This window comes from Ricinus communis, chromosome 7 (assembly GCF_019578655.1).
Source record: "Ricinus communis isolate WT05 ecotype wild-type chromosome 7, ASM1957865v1, whole genome shotgun sequence".
Classification (NCBI taxonomy): domain Eukaryota; kingdom Viridiplantae; phylum Streptophyta; class Magnoliopsida; order Malpighiales; family Euphorbiaceae; genus Ricinus; species Ricinus communis.
Genome location: NC_063262.1, coordinates 12,971,036 through 12,994,897, shown reverse-complemented (window position 1 = coordinate 12,994,897; position 23,862 = coordinate 12,971,036). Strand labels below are relative to the sequence as shown.

General features: G+C 28.5%; 1 protein-coding gene across 1 annotated transcript; it reads right to left on the bottom strand.

The window, feature by feature from the left end:
* Positions 1 to 425: 425 nt before the first annotated feature.
* On the bottom strand, positions 426 to 8,857 carry LOC8281218 (E3 ubiquitin-protein ligase RGLG3). The gene is made up of 12 exons (XM_015717513.3): positions 8,602 to 8,857; positions 7,609 to 7,769; positions 5,953 to 6,037; positions 5,695 to 5,835; positions 5,488 to 5,601; positions 4,623 to 4,720; positions 4,464 to 4,543; positions 4,283 to 4,388; positions 3,743 to 3,870; positions 3,504 to 3,654; positions 3,363 to 3,419; positions 426 to 735 (listed from the first exon to the last, which is right to left on the bottom strand). Exons 2-12 carry the CDS (start codon positions 7,753 to 7,755, stop codon positions 652 to 654), a joined length of 1,191 nt encoding a protein of 396 aa, XP_015572999.1. The 5' UTR covers positions 7,756 to 7,769; positions 8,602 to 8,857; the 3' UTR covers positions 426 to 651.
* Between the last annotated feature and the right edge of the window lie 15,005 nt (positions 8,858 to 23,862).

Below are 23,862 nucleotides of genomic sequence, written 5' to 3'. Positions count from 1 at the left end.
AAAATCAAAACATAAATAAATTTTACTAGTAAAAATTTTTAATTTCAAATACTATAATTATAAATATTATAATTATTTAACTATTAAATATAATATTAAATTAAAATAATTTTATTATTATAAAATATAAAAAAGTAACTATATAAAATCAATTTCAAATAATTATTATTAATAAGATTTAATAAGAATAATATTGTCTAAATAAATAAATAAAAAATAAATCAACTATTAGCTGATATGATAAAAGCTCTAAAATAGAATTTGATTCAATTAGCCGGTAATTTATGAGTCTTTATTACTATAAAAACAACTATCAGCAATATTAAATCTCTAAATTAAACACTCTGAGTTTCAGATTAAGAAATATAAACAAACTATTTTCTAAACCAACAAACACTGCAACATAAACTATGACCCTGAAGATATACACCAAAATGAATTTATTGGGAAATGTTATTAAACAAAATTCATCACTAGCATACAACTTCTGTACATTTATGTTCTGAAACCATTTCACAAATAAAAACTTTATACTTCACATGAATTAAAGCTTGTAACCTGGCAGGGATTTATGAACTAATGCCATATTGCCATGAGATCACTGCTTGACTTTATTACTCCATTAACAACATCCTGGAAGCAACCTTCACATCAAGTAAATAGTCTCAGGCGTGTCGTTATAGGCTCTCGGCACAAAGGGCAAGTGGAAATGGTTGCACCACAATCCTTGCAAGTCTTCATCATTCATAACAATCAACAATAAAAATAATGAGAAAAACCAAAAAGGGTAAACACAGAAAGTACCACAAAAAAAAAAGGCTAATAGGCATGCATCAGTTTGTCATAATCGTCTTCATAGAGGCACACAGAGCAAATAAATCATCAGATAATTTTTTTGCATGGCATTTTATGCCTCGTCTGCAGAGAAACAACTTTCAAAACATTGGTTGCAAGGCCTTTTCAGAATCCTAAAAGGGAGAAAAGAAGGATCAATTTGCAATATATAATCCAGATTTTGAAATACTAATACAGAGATAACTTCATACTTCGATTTTCTGCAGTTTAAAATCACTATTATTCATAGAACTCCAATAATGGGAGTTTTTAGCATGCAAGAGTACTGCCATGTTCCTGATGCTAAGGTTTTACTACTGTTAGTCAAAGTATCCTATAACAATAAGAAGATTAAAACATAACTTCAGTAATTGAAGATTTCAGAAATAATTTCAGTTGCTTAGTTGTTGTACTATTAATATTACCTGAAATTGGGTACAGTATAAATTCTTCGCATAGTGTCATTTTGCATTCGCTATAGCAAAAATTATAATCAAAATTCCAATAGGCCTATGGCAAAAGATGAACAAGGAAATTATATGCTAATCTCAAAATTTGTTGTTCCACGCCAGAGAAAACTGAAGTCGAGCAATAATCCAATTAGGGGCCACCATATGTCTATTTTCACGTGATAAAGGAATAACAACATGCAAGGCTTCCCCTCCCGCAATTCAAGATTCGAACCATTTTCTTCCTCTGCAAAGTAATCTCTCCACAACCTCGGGACTGTTTTCTTCTTCTATTCAGAAGACCATTTTCTTTTTCTAGCACATAAATTCAGCCTTGTCCTCACCATATTATATCTCATTTTCTATAAAGACTTTTTCGTACCCATATTTGTACTTGTACCCATGTACATATCCATGTTGGTACTTTATATAAGAGCAGCTCTTATTTTTTGGTGCAGAGAAAAAGGAGAGAGAAGAAGAGAAGATAGCTAGAGACCCATTAAAAGTTGCAAGTAAATGTATAATTCTTGTTTTTTTTTTTATCACCTTTTGTTTATTAAGTTGCCATAGTTTACTTTATAAAAGCTTCTCCAATACACTCTTTATATAAATGAAGTTTTTTATTTCAAAGAGTCATCTCATAATATAGAACTCCAATCGCCTCTTTATTATATAAATATAAAATAAAGAGTCAATTTGGCTCTTTAAATTTCATTTTATTTTGATTTGGTAAATGCACTACAAGTTTCTATGCACTTTTTAATTAGTATTTTTATCTATTTTTTCTATTGCCAAAACATAAAAAGAAAATGAAAATAAATTAAAACCATTAGTGCTTATGGAAATAGAGATAAAATAAAGAGTAAAATATAAAAAGTCTATTGGACTTAAATAAAATGTTTTACTCGTCATATTTAAATATTCCTTAAGATATTCTCTGTTGTGCAAATAGTGCTCTTTAAAATAAAGAGTGCCATTGTCGGTGTGCTATTCATATTAATAATAATATAGCAAAGTTTTAGAAAATTTGAAATAAAAGTACATAGCATTCATAAATGCATAATTTAAATTGGAAAGTTTAGATAGGTTAACTCATAGCTAACGGCAAAGAGAAGTTTATATGTATTAAATAGATTATTCAAAAAAATGATGCATGGCATAATAGTTCTACAAAACACTTTTATTTTATCTTTATACTATACCAATCAAAAGAAAAAGAATGGTCCTATAAAAGCCAAAAGGTAGTAACTAGTTGGTATTTGCTTATTTCTTATGCTTTGGAAAAATGAAGGCTTAATGATAAACAAAAAAATAAATTCAAACCTATGTAACTTTTTGCAATTTTAATCAAATTCTTTTACTGTTGGAAAAAAAACCTGAATTGCAAATGATAAATCATTTGCAATTGGCCAATTTCCAACTCTGGTCAAAATTAGGGAAGTTCAATGGTGACATGGCATATTTATATCATGCCACCTTACACAATTTGACCTAAATTGAGGATTGAGTAAAAGTGCCAATGATTTATAATTCTGGCTAAAATTGCCAATGATTTTACAATTCGAGCCATTTTTTTGCTAAAATCAAAATAATTTGCCAAAATTGTAAAAATTCATATAGGTTTATATTTTTTACTATTACGCCAAAAATGAAATAAGGTTAGTATGAGTAGTTTAAATTCTTTTCCCAACTGTACTGACTCTTTGCTCACCCCTAAGTGTGAGTGTTTCACAAGTTGAGTAGTCACGGGGAAGAAAAGCTTGGTACTTTCAATTTTTGGAGTTGGGGTTAAATAAGACTATTTCCTTATAATTCCACCAATCATGTTAGATATTCTTCTTTCTCTACCTTCTTCTATCACTAGTCCTTTTCATGAGTTCATGATGGTAACAGTTTCAGGCTGCCATATGCATATAAGTGGGTTCAAGTCCTAAGTGCTGCTTCATACATATATAGTTGAACAGTGGAAATAAGGCTGTATATTCAAGTTTGATATGAATTTCATCTTTAGATTTGCTCCAGACATTAGGACATTTCATACAAAAAAAAAAAAAAGAATATCGATTAAAGTGGTCTTACCATGTGACCGCATCCAAAGGCCATGTCTTTTGGATTTGTCAAGCAAATGGGACACACCTTCAATAATAGAACTTATCTTAAGCCACTGATGATTTTAATATGAAACTGCATTAGGAGAAAATTTGCAGGAAAAGAAATTACTGGTTCCACTGGAGTAGTCGATTCAACTGCTCCAAAATTCTTCATGATTGGGATCGATTTAACTGCATTATCATGATCAATCACTTCACGTGGAGGTGGAAGTGGCCTTGTACGAGGGTGGGGTCTTATATGTGGACCACCTCCTGATTCTCTACAGCACAAGTCAAGTGGTTTAATGTTCAAACTACCTGAACATATAAAAATCAGACGTTATCTAGACAATGGAGCAACTGCCTTACATGACATGATGAAGCCTTTGAGTGGCTCTGTACTGGAAAGGAATTTCCATTAGGGCAGCAAGTGCAAAGGCTGTTTCTTTCTTTGATGTATCTGTATTCTCTGACATGATTTTAGTAAAGTTGACAAACTGCACAAGAAAGAAAAGAAGCCATAAGACTTTAATGCAGCCAATTTTAGTTAATAATATGATACAATCAATTTTCAAGTTTTTGAATTGGAGAATGCTTGCAGACAAGTCAGATATAAGCCATGCTTGCAGAATTTTTCATCGCAAGACACTTTCTATCCGGTAGATTCCAAGTGAGAACCTTCCTAAGTTCCTATCAGAATCATTCATGGGAATTTTCCCCCAGTTTTATTTCCTTCATCAACATACACATGCTGCTGTATACTTATGATGTACAATAAGACAAAAGGTATCATTTGTATATAGTGCACAAGATGCAATGTACTTGGAATTAAAGTCTTATCAATTTAACATGCTATAATTTTGATACTTTCATCCAGTAATCTGCAAAATATAGGCTTGTTTAATATACCTGGAAATTATCAAATGCACGCTGGGGAATATTATCATCAAATTGTTTCATAGCATCCCATGGTCCATCTCCAACTCCAACCAAAATTATTGATAGAGGGTATTGGCTGTTCATTAACCAAGAATCAAGGAGAAAAGAACAACTATAACTATTTGAGAATTATAGAAAGCATTGCTTTTACCTAGCAGCAACAATGGAGTTAACAGTTGCTTGCTCTTGTGGACTGTAACTCCCAGGTGGAATATCAGGACTCCTCGTAACCTATGTAAACATTGAAAAGCTTTCAGCAGCCATAAAGAAGAGAAGGAAACTGATAAATATGATTCAAAGCATTAAAAACCTGCCCATCTGCAATGATAACAAGAACATGATATTGTCCATTACTATTCTCCACAATTTCAATCGCTGCATCGATGATGGGAGCAAATGAAGTTGGCCCTACAGATATGAGTGTGAAAATAACTATTGTCAGTTCTCTGAGCTCTGAGACAATTCAGGTCATTCATTGAAGCTCGATCCATGGATCATGTAAAGTATAACTAACAGGTGCTTTTTTTATAACCATAAAAGGATTAGCTTTGATAAATCATCTCAACAAAACAGTACCTACACTTGAATATAAGGATCAGACTAAAAATCATTAAAATTACTAGATCCGGAAGACACTTATGGACAACATTTATGTTGTAATGCTCATAATCAATTATTCAAAAGATAAAAGAATTATATAAATAAGAACTCAAAATTACCAGATCATAAAAATATTCTAAATGGAAAAAGGAGTAGAAATCGCAAATTTGGGCATCCCATAATGTAACTGTAATGAATCTTTTCTTTCCCTATGCCTATCTCCAAAGCCAGCTCAATTGCTTCTTGTGGACCGCATATGGTTCGCAATCTAGCAAGAATTCTATTATTCCATGGAATAACAAATGAGTCTTTTTATTCATTGCCATGCACAGATACCTTCATTATCTCATTCAAACAGGATGCCCAGACTCATTTTGTATGTGGACATCCCATAATATAAGGAATAATTCATCAATAACTAGAAGTTCATAAGACAATCACATCTGAACAGCCTAAAAGTATAATTATGGACTCTTGGAAGATATGATAATCTCTGTAGCTAGGAAGTTTGAGGAAAAAAGTGCACACAGCAAACGCTAGAAAGAAACAACAGGAAGGAGAAGATTGTTAAAAACCTGACAGCTTTAGATATGGAACAATCTCTCTATATCGGGTAAGGGCTTCTTCAAAACCATTGCACGGTCGTTGATCAGGATAAAAACTGAATACATATCTATCATGTGTTGATGCTTCAAAATAGAGAAAAAGAAAAATCAGAACACAAATCCAGAAAAATTCACTGCATATTTATAAATAAAAATGAAGCTAAACCATTCACTAACCATCTCCAAACCCAAAACAAGGTATCAAATTATCTTCATCAAAGGGAGACAAAGTACGGCCAATGATAGAGATTGCTTGTTCATATGGGTTTAGATTGTTGCCAATTGCATGAAGGCTTTTCCGGTGAAATGAGTGCCTGCCTACAGTCAATGGAATAAAGCATTTTCCTCAACTTATCAATTCATTTTTATCACAAAGAATATTCAAAATCTTTTAAGCACAAAGTACATTAGTTTTGGAAGAGAAAGTGGAATCACCTGTCCACTCATTACTCTTTGTGAAGTCAATGCCTAGGATCAAATTTGATGATTCAAGACCAGCATCTCTTAGTGCAGAAATAACCTGGCCATAGATTAAAGTTAGACAATAAAAAGGCAAACTAAATATGTATAGAATCCTACTGCCATCAGTTCCACCAAGAGACCTAGCTGAAATTTTGCAGTAACTTCTTCCATTAGACCCTCCACTACTATTTAAAAAAATTTAAATTGTCTCAAACAATATGCATGATTTTACATTCACTAATATGAGAATGTTAGGAGGTGCCAATGATAGTATATTTGTTTTGAACATGAATGGTTGTCCAAAACATATATAAGCTATTATATCATAATATAGGCTAGCCAATAACATAGATTTGAGACATCAAGCCTGATATGGAATTAACAATAAGATGAAGGATCAAAGCACACATGAAGAGATGCTCATTATGTTTGGGGCTACGTGAAAAGAAGCCACATCAGTTAGATGATGATTGCTGGCTTTAGGAGTTCATCAACAGCAAATCTCTTTAAGAATCGTCAACATAAATAGTAATGAATCATCATCTGTAATACCTCCCATCATGGAGTAATACAACAAATTATATGCCTGTATCTGTCTCAGCAACATCCCCAAGGATTTTGCTAAAAAAGCCCACATGAATTTTCTTAAAGAAACAAATTATACGGCTGTGACAATTTTTCACAAAAAGCTATCTGCCTTAGCAACATCCCCAGGGATTTTGCTAAAAAGGCCCACATGAATTTTGTTAAAGAACTGGTAATGCAGGGCTACCTTCGTATAGGGTGAGACAAGTGTTTTGCCTAAAGTTTTTATTTGATTTCTCCATTGTATGGATCAGTATAAGGGAATCTAAGAGGGAAGGAAATACTTTGGTTAAATCTTTGAACCTTATTCTAGAATCTTGCCAAATTATTTTCAAGCAAAATATCCCCTAAAAAACACATTCAAAATCAATGGTCCCTCTGTTGAACAAAAATTTAACATAGAATGAACAAACTGCTATATTGAAAATGTAAAACATATTGTTGAACTTTTCTCTGGTTGAAGATTTTCAAACGCTTTCCTTAGTAACTCAATCCTACTTCAACTTATTGGACCAACTAAGCTACCTCATCAAGGCCACAAAACGGTCTCACTTATTGGTGGTATAGAAGTAACCTTAAAGGCAGCTGCATTAGATTCTTGCTTCCAGGAACCTAAAAATATGCCACTACGCTGCAATGCTGACTAGAGAACTAAGAACATGTCGAGTGAGATACATGTTCAAGTTCTATTTGGGACAGAACTCCAGTACAAATAACAAACAAAAGATTATTCTTAGATTGTTGTTAAAGAATCAAATGCAAAGCCACTTACATTTCATTGTCAGTGTCAGAATAAAACAGGAAAATGACATGGACACTCACAGTTGGAGTGTTAGAGAGAGAGAGAGAACATCAAGGGACATAGGAAAATGGCGTAGACACTCACAGTAAGAGTGTTAGAGAGAGAGAACACTTAGAACACCTCCGAAATGGGCTTTCCTTTTTGTATTTCTAGTTACAAGCTCTGTAATTTTTCAGTTTTCTCAAAATATTTCCCAGTTTATAATTTCTTTCTAAGTTCACAATATGATTCACAATCAATACCTGATCTAGAGAGTTGAAATTGTCAGCTATATATGCAGTTTGCTGCCTGTGACGAAATTGATGATCCATTGAACTTCCTGCACAAGAAGTATGTTGTTGCGAAACATCATCATGAGGATAATCAAAAGTGGATTCTCCATTCCCCATAGTTTTAAAGAATTCTGTACCAAAATCAAAATGAAAAAACTTCATAAAAAGGTCAATATCAAGTGGATGCACTGCTATAAATACCTCCAGAAAAACTAACTAAATTGCAATCAGCAACAAATTTCAGCTACATTCTTTCAGTAATTCAACTCAATAATATTTTACGTACCAACAAACAAGAAAAGCAATGCAACCGAATTACAAATCAAATCCTGATAGAAAATGACGACTCCTTCAGAAAAACGAAGTTATTCAAGTTCTATTATTACTACTCATTGCATAAAAAGGTTGAGGTTGGAAATGATCCTCAAAATTGTAGCATTTTACAATACAGTGCTGAAGTTAATAAAAAAAGAATGTGTACAAGGTTCCCACCTGTAGGCCAATTCAATGGCAACCGCACAGTAGAGAGGCTATCCAGATATGGTGGCAATTATATGACGGATAGAACTAAGCCCTCAATTAAACATGACATAGACAAGAACTTCCATTCTGCTAAATTCTACCATAGAAGTGGACCCCAGGTTTTAGCCACTTGGCATCTGAAAAGCAATCTAAATTGGGCAGCTAAAGACCCAAAAAAGACTCGTACTTCTCTACAATCATTTCTCATTCTTTCTTGACACAAGAAACCCAAATAGATAAACAAATAAGTGAATGAACCCAGTCGATACAAATAACTTACATTCAACAAAACTGAGATTTCAGAAAGATAATATGAACTAAAAATTGCTTGCTGTTCCTCATTTAAACTTAAACAGAAGCCCAGAAAACAACTTAGTTGACATGAACAAAATAATCAGGAAAACACATAGCTAACACAAAGTCTGTAAGCGAAAGCAGTACCTGTGAATGGAATCTGCAGAGAGAAACTGAAAAGCTGGGTGCTTAATGATAATCTACGTTGAAGGTTTATGCATCTATTGGTCTGTGGAAAAAGTTTTGAACCAAAGATTCCAACTATGGTCTTTCTAAATTGTTAAAAGTCACCTTTACCAAAAAGAATAATAAATAATTAAGTCACGTTACTTGACCCTCGGCCGTTATAGCTTATAATTGGGTCCTCTTGTTGCGTGCACATTTTGGATTTCCAATTATTACATAATATTCCTTTAGAAAACAGATATGGTTTCTTATTAATCGCTGTGTCCCCGATTTCAGGGTAGAAATGGGTAAAACATGAGTAGGGTAGTATTATATATTTTATTTATATTTTTATATATATATATATATATATAATATTTATTTATACTTTATTTATATGTATCTGAATAATAAATATAAGATTTATTTTTTATTTATATTTTTTATCTATTTGATATACACCAAATTAATAGATAACTGGTATATATTTATTAGTTTAAATGATCGAGTATGTGTCAATAAATAAATATTTATTAATTTTAAAAAATTTATGTATTAATTATTTATTTTTATTTTTATTAAAATTTATATATGAATTATAAATAATAATTAAAAATTAGTCAGAATAATATAGAATTTAAAAGTTATGGTTTTTTTTTTTTCCAGAAGATAGGATTATAAAAAGAAAAGAAGTAGCAACCCAAATCAGAGAGAATCGTTCTGACTAATCAGCCCCGAGCCTCCTTGTGAGCACAAGAATTCAAGACTCTGGGAATAAAAACAAAGGTAACAAATTCAAAAGAATTGTTAAGAATACTAATATCTTCGAAAACAGCTGCTGTTTCAGACGGAGGGGAGATACTTCCTCTACCAATTCTGATCACAGCCAAGGCATCTCCTTCTAAAACAACTAGCAGGTTATATACATATTTTATTATCTTATATTTTAAGTAATATTATTTATTTTATACATGGTTTCGAATCAGAATCAAAAAGTCTTATTACTTAATGAAAATTATTAATTTGTTAATTATTTATTCATTAAAATTTTAATGTATATATAAACCGTTGAATATACTAAAATATTAACTATTTAATTTTTAACTTATAACTTCATTTAGCTAAAATAGTATATAGTATATTCATAAAGCTATATAAAATAAAAAAAATTAAAATATCTAAAATATTTAATAATTGAATAATTTGTCTAAATCTCTAAGTACAACATATGTTAAATAATTGAAATAAATAAATTTAGTTATAAATTTCTAATATTTTGCTCTAACTTGGATTTTGAATAAACTATGAAGAGGGTAGTATAGTATCTGTACTGTAGTCATACCCATGTAATTTAATTTTTCAGGTATTATTTAGTTTAACCGGATAAGGTTTAGAGATATGGTACAAATTGTCATCTCTATCCGGATTCGAAATCCACCTCTTCATCTTTTCAATTGTGATTATTAAAATATATATATATATATATATATATATATATATATATATATATATATGTAATTATTATAAAATATTGCTTTGAATTAGATTTGAGTATTTGATATATTCTATTTGCTAAAAAAAATATTTTATGAATGTGACTGAATTTAACCAAATTTTATCCAAACTGAAATAAATAAATTTGAAATAAAAATAAAGTGAATCAAACTGAATTAGTAGGTAAACCAAAAATAATTGGATCAAATAAATAGAATTATATAATATATTTTAAAAATTAAAATTTACTAATACATTATATTATGACAATCTATTTGAATAAGTGAAACTTTTAATTTAAGGATTAAACCGAGTCGAAATGATTTTGATATATAAGAATATAAAATAAAATATATTATAATTTGCAGAAATAAATTGATTTTTAATTATTTAAAGTTTAACTAATTAAAAATAAAAGAATATATTACTAATTATGTTAATTTTTTAATTTTATTTATATATATATATATATATATCAAATTTTGAGATATAATTTTTTTAATGTGTGTTACTATATTTTGATACATTTTAATATTTGTACTATTTTTAATATATAAAATTTAGATATTCATAAAATTTTTCTTGAATAATATCTCTCTCCCTGTTGAAAAATGATTTTGAAACCATAAAACTTTTTCACGATTACGTATATGATAATAGTCGGTTCATAAAAAAGGTTTATCTATTTCAAAAGGGGTAGAAAGCATATTTAAAGTTGAAAAGTTTTCCATAGTTGATCTTGAAGGTGACAAAACAGGTTCATCAGAATTTTTATCTTGGTCTATATTAACAGACTCAGTGTAAAAAGGTTGTGGGATCCTATTTTCAAAATCAACTCCTTGTAAATTTGTAATTAAATTTGGAAAACGCGTTGTGTGTGTAGAAGGTCTAGAATTTTCAAAAATAGAAAGTCTAGAAGAAGGTAAAAAAGTAGGTGAAAAACTTATTTGAACAGAACCATTAGATTGTTCAAAAATTTATGAAATTCTAGAATTATTTTCAATAGATTGTGGTTTATTAATTTCTTGTAAATCCCAAGTTCCAGCTTGAGATAATTCATTCCATTTTAGTCTTTTAGGTACTTGTACTTTAGAATGTAAAGGATTAGCTTCAAATAAAATTATTTCATTTCTTGTTAGAGAATGTTTAGCTCTTGAATCTATAGTTGTCGTCATTACTTTGTAATAAATTCTATAAATGACAACTATAGATCTGGAATTTTCAGCAAAATCCATATTTTTAGTTTTAACAGTTAAAATTAAAGTATCTAAAATATTTGAGTCAAATAAAGAAACTGAAAAATTTGGATAACAATTAAAATAAACAGGACCATTTGCTAAATTTGATTCAGCCATTGCTAAAAGTGAATTTGAAAAATTCAAATGTCATGCATCTCTTAGAAAAATAGGTATATCTAAACCAATTCTAAATAAAGGTTTAACAGCAATTTGAACCATGCCTATATGCAAAAATTTAAATTTCTTTTTAATATGTTCATGTAATGCAGATGATGAAAGTAAATGTAAATTTCATGTGATTTATTTAAAGCAATAGTTTGTTCAGTTTGCTTAATAGAATAATTTTGTACAAAATCAAAAGTTCTAATACGATAAATACTGTTAATATTTTGCTTAGGGATGGACCAATTATGTAACTGATTTTCAATTTCAGGAATATTAGACTCTTGAACAGTAAATTCTTCAGTATTTAATTCAGAAAGAGAAGAAGAAGCTATTTCTCTACTACTGAAACTACGAAACAATGATGCCATAACCAAAGACAATAAACAGGTAAATAATGTTTAGGATAGTGGGACCACCTACCAGGACCACCCTGACCGATTATTGGGAAGACGGGCTGACCAACGGAAAACCAGGCTGACCAACGCTATCTTAAACAGTAAATTACAAGTTTAGTGACTGTGACTCTGATACCAAGTGCGGAGCAGGATCAATTAATAGAGAAATAATAAGAAAATTAAGTAAGTAGATAATATAAAATTTTATTGAAGAGAAGATTTTATAAAGAGAAAAGATTACAAAGATAGAAGAGATAGCAGGGAGGATAGTTCAAGCGTGCCTCCTCTAAACTAAAACACACCTATTTATAATAGATAACAGAATATTATCCGGACTTCAAATAGACTTGAGTCCGTGATATAATTATTATAAAGGATAACAAAAGTAAATAATTGAGTTATTTTGTCAAAAAGGAAAAGATACTTGTCTGCCACTTTGTCTATCATAATCTTCTCACATTATTGTTAAAAGGATAAGGTGCCACTTTTGTCAAAAGTTTTTGTCCTTTTGCATCATTGTCTTCTTTTGTTGGCCATAATATCCATTTAGTCAAAAAGAACATCATAGTCATCAAGACCGTAGCAATCGTCTTCATTTTGTGGAGTGTAATTAGGTCCACCAGTGCTTCCAGAGTCTCCGTCATCACTATCTCCAGAGACTTGTGATAATACATGTTCCAGGGCTGCTTTGAATTCTTTCTTTGTAGTATTTTTAGATAATTTTACTAAAATTTTATTTTTATCAGACAAGAAGTTGAATTGTCCCATGGATTGACTAGTTCCTGATAGCATAGGATTCTTTCCAGAGAAATGTTTCAGAACTGTTTATTTGTTGACTTGAATATCTTTACAGTTGGACCACCATTTAAAACTATATTCATGGGTTAAACAGGCGATAGAATTTACATTAGGAGAAGGTTTAAATGATTTTACCTTGAACTGCCAGGAGAAAATCCAAAGTATGTTAAAGGTTTCAGAAAAAATAATCAATTTATCATGCTTAAGGATATGTAACTTTTCTTTAAATATAGTAAATCCTTCTATAATCTTAGCAGGTAAAATTTCGGGGCAAAGTCCAAAATATGTCCACCAATCCGAAAACCAATTTGGGAAATTTTTTGAATTGGTTTTATGAAACATGAAGAACCAAGAGTGATTCTAATTTCGAAGGTAAAAGGTATTGTACCAGGCTTTTTGGTAATCAAAGTAATGGTAACAGGGAGGTGTAAAAGTAACAGAAAATTTCTTTGCAGTGTATGGCTTTTGGTTCCAATCTGAAAGAGTAAGGACTTTCAAGATTCTACATTTTGAATAGAAAATTTTCTCGGGCATGTCACGATCATAGGAATGTTCAATTTCTATGGAGTTAGTATCTAAAAGGATAAGTTCATAAAAAATTTTCAATTTGTAGGGACTTTCGGGAATAAAGAATTGTTCAGAAGGAAAAATATGTTGAAATATTTGCTGATAATTGGGATTTTCTATATTTCCATTGAATATTTCATTTTCAAGGATGGTGACGATTTGTTGTTGTGGTTTTGTAAAATATTTTGGTGGTTATAGTTTAGAAGAACCAGGTTTAGTAACAGCTTGTAAGAAGTTTGAAGGTTTTGTAGGGGTAGAAGGTAAAGGAGTTTTGTCAAGAATTTCAAACCTGTTTGTAGAAATCAATGACGAAGAATGTCCAAATTTGTTAGCCGCAAAATCGGTTGGCAATAACTTCTTCTTTATAGGAGTGCCCATAAAGATTAGCTTGATTTCTTTCCCTGTAAAAATTCTCTTGTTAAAAAATCAGGTAAAGAATTTGAAGAGCCTTTTATATATTCAATATCGAAATCAAATATTCCCAAAAGTGCTTGCCATCTGGCAAAAACTTGTTTTGAAACAAAAATTTTAACATCTTTTTCCAAAATATTTTTAGCAGCACTACAATCAATACGGAGTAAAAAATGTTTTCCAACTAAATCATCTTCAAATTTTGTAATACATAGAACAATTGATAAAAGTTCTTTTTTAATAGTAGAATATTTAGATTGAGTTTCATTCCATGCTCCAGAGTGGAATCTGACCAAGGACTCTGTATTTTGACTAGGTAACTTTTATTTAAGAATACCCCCAAAGCCTAAATCAGAGGCATCTGTTTCAACTATAAGAAAGGCATCTGGATGAGGAATAGACAGACAGGGTAAATGATGAACTTTTTGTTTGATGGTTTGTACAACACGAGTATGTTCTTGTGTCTAGGGTTTTGGATTTTTTCTTAAGACGATTGAATAAAGGCTTACAGAGAATTCTAATATCTTTGAAAAAATCAGCCACATAATTAAGACATCCCAAAAATTTTTGTAGTTGATTTTTGTCTTTAATTTCATCTGGAAATTTAGAAGTAAATTCTAAAACTCTTGAAATTGGTAAGATATTATTTTCAAAAATTTTGTGTCCAAGAAATCTGATTTTTGTTTGACACAATTCCATTTTTGGTGCATAAACGACTAAACCATTCTGTTTAATTATATTATAAAACTTATGCAAATGAGAAAAATGTTGTGCTAATGAATTTGAAAAAACTAAAATATCATCAATGTAACAATGGTAAATGATTGATGATCATGGAAAATATTATTCATAATTCTTTGAAATTCTGATGGTGCATTTTTTAGTCCAAACGGCATAACATTCCATTCATAATGACCAAAAGGAACATTGAAACCAGTTTTGTAACGATCTTTTTCTTTAATTTGAATTTGCCAAAAACCAGACTTTATGTCAAACTTTGAATAAATTTTTGAATTGTAAAGTCTTTTCAATAAATCTCTTTTATTATGTATAGGGTATCTGATCCATTCTAAAACTTTATTTAAGGGTTTATAATTTATAACAAGTCTGGGTACACCTCGTTCTCTTTCAGCTGCGTTATAAACATAAAAAGCAGAGCAGCTCCAATGAGAACTAGATTTACGAATTAATCCTTTTTGTAATAATTCATCAATTTCTTTTCTGCAGTGGTTTTCAAGTTCTGCGTTCATATGTATAGCATGTGATCTTGTCGGTATGTTATTTTCAGAAAAATCTTTAACATAAGGTAAAGAGATTACATATTTTTTTCTATTCCAAAAGGCATTTGGAACAGGAGCACATAAGTCATTAGTAAAAAGATTTTCAATATTTTTTATTTTAGCTTTTGTCACATCAAGATCTAATTCTTCTTTAATTTTTAAAGATAAAATTTTTTTATTTAAAAAAGTAATTTATTTTTTCTTTTGACTAATCAAATCATTAAAAACACAATTTTTCTTTAAAACATTTATATCTTTTTCTTGTTCAGAAAAAATAAATTTAAAACAAATTTTGTTTCCTAATAATCTAGTCTTAATACCGTGAGTGTCAACTGAGAAAGGATAAAGCAAGGCTAAAAACGGAGTTCCAAGAATAACAGTGGCTGAAAGATTTTTAATCAAAATAAAAGAAGTGTAGAAACATAATCCATCATTACAGATTTTAACTTTAGAGAGCTTGTAATTTATTTGCATTCTTGAACCGTCTGCAGTATGTAATTTTTCAGTTGTTTTTTCAAAAAACTATGTGGGTACAATTCCTTCTTGAATACAATTTTGATCGGCTCCAGAATCAATTAAAGCGATCGTCTCAATTTTAAATTCATTTATAAAAATTCTAAAAAAAATAAACCATTTATGAAAATTTACTCTGGTAATATGTGCTAAAAATTTATTAACATGAGAATCATTAGTGTTTTCAGTAAATTCAACAATTTCTTTATTTTTTCCATTTAGTTCAAATTTTAAGATCCTTTCTTTGAAATCTAAATTTTCATTTTTTAAATCATTAATTTCTTGTTTTATATTTTTAATTTCTTCTTGTAAATCCTGAATATTTGGTGTAGAATTTCTAGAAGATTTTGGTTCAAATCTTTAAAAAATTTCTTTTAAATTGTAAGGTACAGATTCAGATTTTTGGGTCTCGTTATGTAAAACAATATCTCTTAATTTTAAAAAATATTTTTCTTTTTCTGTAGGATCATTTATTTTGTCAATCAATTCAAAAAGATCTGAAAGAGTTTCTTTTGATAAAACATTTAAAGTTGAGTTACAGCAAGGACCTATACAAATTTCAAGGCCTTCATAAATTTCAAAAAAAATTTATATATGAATTATAAATAATAATTAAAAATTAGTCTGCATAATATAGAATTTAAAAGTTATCGTTTTTTTTTTCCAGAAGATATGATTATAAAAAGGAAAGAAGTAGCAACCCAAATCAGAGAGAATCGTTCTGACTAAACAACCCCGAGCCTGCTTGTGAGCACAAGAATTCAAGACTCTGGGAATAAAAACAAAGGTAACAAATTCAAAAGAATTGTTAAGAATACTAATATCTTCGAAAACAGCTACTGCTTCAGACGGAGGGGAGATACTTCCTCTACCAATTCTGATCACAGCCAAGGCATCTCCTTCTAAAACAACTAGCAGGTTATATACATATTTTATTATCTTATATTTTTAATATTATTTATTTTATACATGGTTTCGAATCAGAATCAAAAAGTCTTATTACTTAATGAAAATTATTAATTTGTTAATTATTTATTCATTAAAATTTTAATGTATATATAAACCGTTGAATATACTAAAATATTAACTATTTAATTTTTAACTTATAACTTCATTTAGCTAAAATAGTATATAGTATATTCATAAAGCTATATAAAATAAAAAAAATTAAAATATCTAAAATATTTAATAATTGAATAATTTGTCTAAATCTCTAAGTACAACACATGTTAAATAATTGAAATAAATAAATTTAGTTATAAATTTCTAATATTTTGCTCTAACTTGGATTTTGAATAAAGTATGAAGAGGGTAGTATAGTATATGTACTGTAGTCATACCCATGTAATTTAATTTTTCAGGTATTATTTAGTTTAACTGGATAAGGTTTAGAGATATGGTACAAATTGTCATCTCTACCCGGATTCGAAATCCACCTCTTCATCTTTTCAATTGTGATTATTAAAATATATATATATATATATATATATAAATGTAATTATTATAAAATATTGCTTTGAATTAGATTTGAGTATTTTATATATTCTATTTTCTAAAAAAAAAATATTTTATGAATGTGACTGAATTTAACCAAATTTTACCCAAACTGAAATAAATAAATTTGAAATAAAAATAAAGTGAATCAAACTGAATTAGTAGGTAAACCAAAAATAATTGGATCAAATAAATAGAATTATATAATATATTTTAAAAATTAAAATTTACTAATACATTATATTATGACAATCTATTTGAATAAGTGAAACTTTTAATTTAAGGATTAAACCGAGTCGAAATGATTTTGATATATAAGAATATAAAATAAAATATATTATAAAAAATAAAAATCAAACTGAATAATTAATTTAGTTTGGCTTTCGAATTTATTTAAGATTTTACTTACTTCTATTTTTATTTATCATTTATTACGATTTCACTAGTTTAATTTTTGTTGAAATATGTTAGATTGCATTTATTCAATTCAAATGAATTTTAATTTTAATGAATTTTGGAAATGGCTTCAGTTTCCAAATTAAATAACTGCAAATTTGATTTAATTGTATTTTCATGATAAGAAATATAAAGTTAACTTGTATAGTTTTTTTAATTTCTAAAATTAATTAAATAGTATCATGTCTGTAATTATTATTTAACTTAAATTATTTATAATACAATTAATTTTATTTAATTAAAAATTATATTTTAAATCCTCCATATGAAATTATGAATCATCTCTTATGAAGAAAAATAAATGATGGCATATAAATATATATTTATATTTTTAAATCTTATTAATTAATTATAATAATTTTTAATTTCTAATTTTATTTTTAATAAATATTTAAATTTTAATATTTAACTATTTTTAATTTTTTTATTTTATTAAATATATTAAATATTATCTTTATGTAATATATATATGAACATATTAAATAATAAATATGTCAAAATATATTAAAATAATATAAAATAAATAACTATTTATTAAATTATATTAAAAATTAAAATATTAAACTCATTTAGTATTTATAAAAAAAAATTATATATATTTATAGTATATTTAATATAAATAATAATAATTATAATAGATATATGAATCATCAATTATACAACGTGCCTGCCGGCTTGCTCTACATGTTAATAGCGAAATGAGAAAATGTTGGATCATGTGACCATACCGAATTCACACCTGCAAGCTTTACAGACATGCATCAATTTCTAGAAAATCCAGGTGTAAATTAATGACTTTGACCACGCTTATCATTGCTGTCTGTTGGTTGACAAGACTTTAGCTAAATACTTTTTTGTTTTTATGAGAGAGGTTAAACACATATTTTAGAATTATGAATTGCACATATCTTTATAATTAGATCTTTAAGTTACATTTTGATTTTATTAAGCCACCATTTTATATGCGCTTTTCTTTCAATTGAAAAATGTATTATGAAATTTTTTTATAAAATAATTAAAAATTAATGATAATAGCATTAAATAAACAACTATAAAATCTATTAAAAAAATCAGTGCGATCATTCAGCATTATCAAAATTCAAGTCTAAAAAAGTTTTCAATTTTAAAGCAATTTATAGTGGAGAAGAAATTCAAAAGCCATTTATTCCTATGGATTTCCAATAGATTTGTTTAAATTTGAAATTATGCTAGATTTGAACCGGACTTGATTGGACTTAAGAGCTTAGTCTGACTATACGAACTAAACTTTTGACTAAGCCCAACCTGTCACAAAAAATACATATAATATTTTTCAAAAAGATTTTAGACGGACTAGGCTTATTGAGCATGCCTTAAAGAAATGACATTCTCAAGCTCGCCAAAAAAATAATTAGATTTTATGGGTTTGGACTTGGGCAAACTTAAAGTAAAAAAGGTGTCTAAGTACGAAAAATTCTAGATGGGCTTGGACAGATCTGGTGGTACCCAAACCAATAAACAAGTCTACCTACGAGCAACTTACAAAATGAAAATGTTAGGTGTTCATCTCCATTATATAGACTTGCATATTTAATAAAATAATTATTTTAATGGGTTACTTTGGCAATCGACTTAATTAAATAAGTCATTTATGTAGAGTTTATAGATTTTTGAAATTTCGTATGAAAGGATATCGTTCCATATAGATTTAATGGGATCCTATTAGGTTGAATATAAAGACTTTTAGGGTATTGTTCTAATACTTCAAATCATTCAACTACTTTCTATTTTCTACCTATCAGAAACAAAGAATTAGAAAACTCTAAAAAAATAAGAGATTTGATTGAGAAAAGTCACATTTGTCATTCCAGCACTCATTCATCAACTACTCTAAAAAAATTTGATTGCTACAATGGAAATTAATATTTATATCTAAACCCCTTTAATAACTCTAGTATGATAAATTTTGGATGTTTAATGATTAATTTGATTTTTATTTTCAATAATCTATATAGGGTATATATATTGGTTTATTGATCATTAATAAAGTATAACAAATGGTATGAGAGCTTCTGCCATATTAGGATATTAAAATTAAATCTTTTTCCTGATTAAATTCATAATTGCATAATTAGGACTTCTTCTAGCACTATACAGTTGTTTGGTAGTATACAATGTCATACATTATGACATAGAGTCGAATGGCTATATAGCTAGTCTTAGACTACATTGTCGTGTGGTTGCAATATTGCACGATATGCATATAGTTGAATTACTGTGTAACCAGGCTGTTCGTAAGATTTTCAATTAAAATTATGACAATGATGTTAAAGTTGTATTCAGTTTTTAATTTGAACTTACAATATATATATATATATATATTTGTATATGATTTGCATGAGTTAGATATGTATGACAATAACTTAAGTTGATTGAGTTTTGTTTATATGTAATAATAAGAATTTTACATATACTAATTTTATTCAGTATTTCAACTTAAGTTAATTGAAATAATAAGTTACCAAAGCAGCCTTTATTGTATAAAATTAATTTGATTTGAAATGTGAAGATTTTGTGTATTCAATGTTTATGCGGATATCAATCAATCTAAAGGTTAATGTTTGGTTAAGAACACACTTATAATGATAAATGTCGATATTATAAAATTGCTTTCCATATGAATTGTTGTATTTTGCAATATTAAATAAGAATGAGATAAAGATTACTTACTTTCAAGTTATATACAATTCGCAAAGGAGATGTAAATTTATTTCGCTACTCAATTTACTAAAGTTCTATTGCTGAAAAAAATTCAAAGAGATTTATTTTCTTAACTATCAATGTGTAGTGTGAGAGAGATTAACTTGTAGTTAATTTTCCATACTTATTTTGTGTTGGTAACTTTCCTAGTAGTTACTAACACAAAATAATTATTCTTTTTAATAAAAATGAATAATATTAATTATAGATAAGTTAAACGGGTTCGGGCCTACTCGACCCAAATTCCAACATCTCCTATTTGCACATATGATGGGTATATCCCATTGTGAGACTCTTTGAATTTAAACAATATACAAACTTTCATACTAGTAAATGAGTCATGCGACCTAGCGAGTAAACCTGCACTTGGAAGCTTATCATTATGCATCTGTTAGAAATAACATAGTAGCTTCAACCCCAAATAAAAATAATCAAATAATTAATTAGTTATTCTCACGGTGCCTAGACTTTGTCCCATTATGATATTATATCATCTTTAATCCCTTAAAGAGCATGTCCTATATATATATATATATATATATATATATATATATATATATTAATTATGTGTATTCATAATCAAGTCATTCTTCTATTAAGCAATAGGATTAGCAAGCCAATTTATATACTTGACAAGGTCTTCCTTTTTTCTCGAGATTTATAATTCATACTTAACTATTTTTTTGGACATGTTCCATAGGTCGAATCATCCATAACCATAAGTAAGATGCTAAGATAGTAACACTAAGTATAAAATACAAATACTAGTAAGAAAGATAATGGTATGCTTGTGAGGATACTTGTTATCCTCAAGGTCTTACATAGTGGAGAAATAATAGATTATTCTCCCATTACCTTCTTGGTCAATTAAGTAGATATGGTATGAATCACATGTTACAACACTTTCTATTTCCATGATATTTAAATAAAATACTATATAGGTCTAAGTTCAGTCACTACTTAGGCCTAACATGAATTCTCTAAATTCTCACTTTTAGCAGGTTAAAATTGAGAATTAAAATCTGGCTTTCACAAGTTATTTGGATGTGGGCAATCCAAATTGAATATAGTCATAGATACAATCTCATCTCATTTTTTTTGAGGTGATAATCCTAACATAATATCTCATCTCTTCTCGCAATTCAGCGCTAGAGGCGATTACCTGTATAAGCATTTCAATCTAAAACCTATTTACATCCGTTTGTTGATCTTTTTCAATAAATCAATATTGATGTGTATATGTTATTGGAAATGAACATAATAAGAATTTTCATTTATTTAAAACATTTACAATGTAAGCTTAATAATATTTGACAATCAATTATCTTAAATTCTAAGCAATTCAAGAAAATTCACATGTGTGATAAGAGCATAGTCAATAAATTTAGTCTCTTTAAATTTAGCTTTGGTATTGATTTTAAGTCTAAAAGAGCTTATTAGGTTGTTTTTATGTATGTAGGAGATTTAAAGGAGTTTGTGCTTAATTGGAAGAAGTGGCGAATTTCAGCATTATGCATATTTGATTGCATTAGCTTTAATGAGGCTTTTTGTGATCTTAAAGGTCCAGAATTAAAAATTATTCTTCATTAACTTTTTAGAGGACTTTCTAATATATGATTCTTATGGAGGGTTCAACTTCATATCAGGTTGCTAAGGATGAGAAAACTTAGGTTGAAATTAGATATTGTGCAACACATTTCTATTTAGGTGAGTCTCAATGTTTAGGCCATATGTAGATCTATAGAAGTCCAATTGAAGTGACTAAAAAGTCTAAAATGAACTACTCTTCATGAGCTACAACTTTGATGGAGAACAAAAATCTAGATTCGGTTTCTACGAGATCTTAAAACATCCAACAAAGTAAAAAAAGGACATATTTATGAGTTATCTTTTAGGTTTTTCTAGTGTTGCCCCTATAAATACATTATTATAACTTAGGGTTTATGATCTTAGCAATAGCTTTTACATTTAGAATAGTAACTAAACTATTTTGTTTTCATCTTTCGCTTATTTTCTAGTCACTATGTATGGCTAATTTCTTTATTTCAATTCAATGGAATATCTTCGTGGTGAGACACGGTTCTTAATCTAAACTCTATTCTTATTTTAATTATCTTTTGTTTCTTTGCTATAATTGTTTATGATTTCTTAAATGTGTAACCAAGTGGCCAATTAGTTAGAGATCTATAGTTATTGAATGCTATCTTGAAATCATATAATCCATAATTATTTTGAACTTTAACTTAGAAGCAATTAGATTACGTGCTAATCTAAACGAAACTAGGAATAATTTAATTAATTATTACTTGATAGGTTATTAATTAGCTTAGTCATCTCCTAGAATTTAGTGCCATTCCTAATTATATGAGGATTACTTAATACCAAATAAATTAGGAATAAGAGTTAATTTGGATGCCGAGTTTGAATTAACTTGTGTAGGGAAGACTAGAAATTATTCTTACTTAAGATAAATTTTTGGCTAGGTAGTTAATGACGAAATAGAAATTCTAGGTATCAATGATCAAAGTAAAAAATAAATTGAGTCAATTTCCCTTGGATTATAATTGTTTATTAATTTGTTATCAGCTTTAATTTTAATTTGCTTTTTAATCATATTCAATAAAATTCTTTTCTATTTTTAGCTTTCAAACTATAATTACTCTAATAATATTAGTAAAGAATTAGCCTCTAGGGTTCGACCTAGACTTGCCTCTCCTATAGTTTTGGTGAGATCAAAAAATTAATCTTGGTACTCAAGACACATTAAATTTTGGTGTCATTGCTGATGATTGATTTTTATTTTATTATTTTTATTACTAGTTTTATAGTTTGTCTTTATTTTTATTTTATATTTTACATTTTATTTTTATTTTATTGTTTATGACTAGATCTTCTCAATCTAGAGGCTTAGAATTTGATCTAAGAGATTAAGAAAAGCAGCTCGAAAAACTAGATTGGCAACTATAGAAACTAAGCAATTTTTCCATCCCCTAATTTACTCAACTTACTTTTTGTTAGTTCATATAGCAGTTTAGAAGAGGAAGAGATGATTGTGAATAATAATAGGACTTTGAAGGAGTTGGTTGCTCTTGATTCTAATCAACGACCCTTATGCATTACCCTAATCTAGAAGTTGATTTTGAATTAAAATTAGGAATAATACATTTGTTGCCTAGATTTCGTGGTCTTGTAGGTGATGATCCACATAAGCACTTGAAGAAGTTTTGTTACGACCCTATTAATGGGCCGGTAACCGGCACTAGAGAATAGGTAGGCTTAAGGCCACCAAGTCCCGTAGTAAGCCTTACTAATCAATATTCAATAAAGTGCATATGAAACATAATATTAATCCTGTCTGACATGCAATACACAAATCTCTAGTCGGTCATTGATAACATTTCATGTTTTGTTATAGACTAGGTTAAACATATAATATATCAAAGATACTACTGCAGAAAGTCTAGAATTTTTAAATTATTCAAATACAAAAGTAAAAAAATTCATTACAATAGGCCGATGGAGAAGAAAGTCAGGCTATCAAAATGCAGGATGACGAAGAACTCTAACTGTCACCTGAACAAAATAAAATTAAGACTCTCAGCCTCGAGAGTGAGCTAAAATCATATAATCCTGTAACTATTGCAGTCTTCTCAATATAATAATCACTAAATCAGTATATCATGTCATTTTATA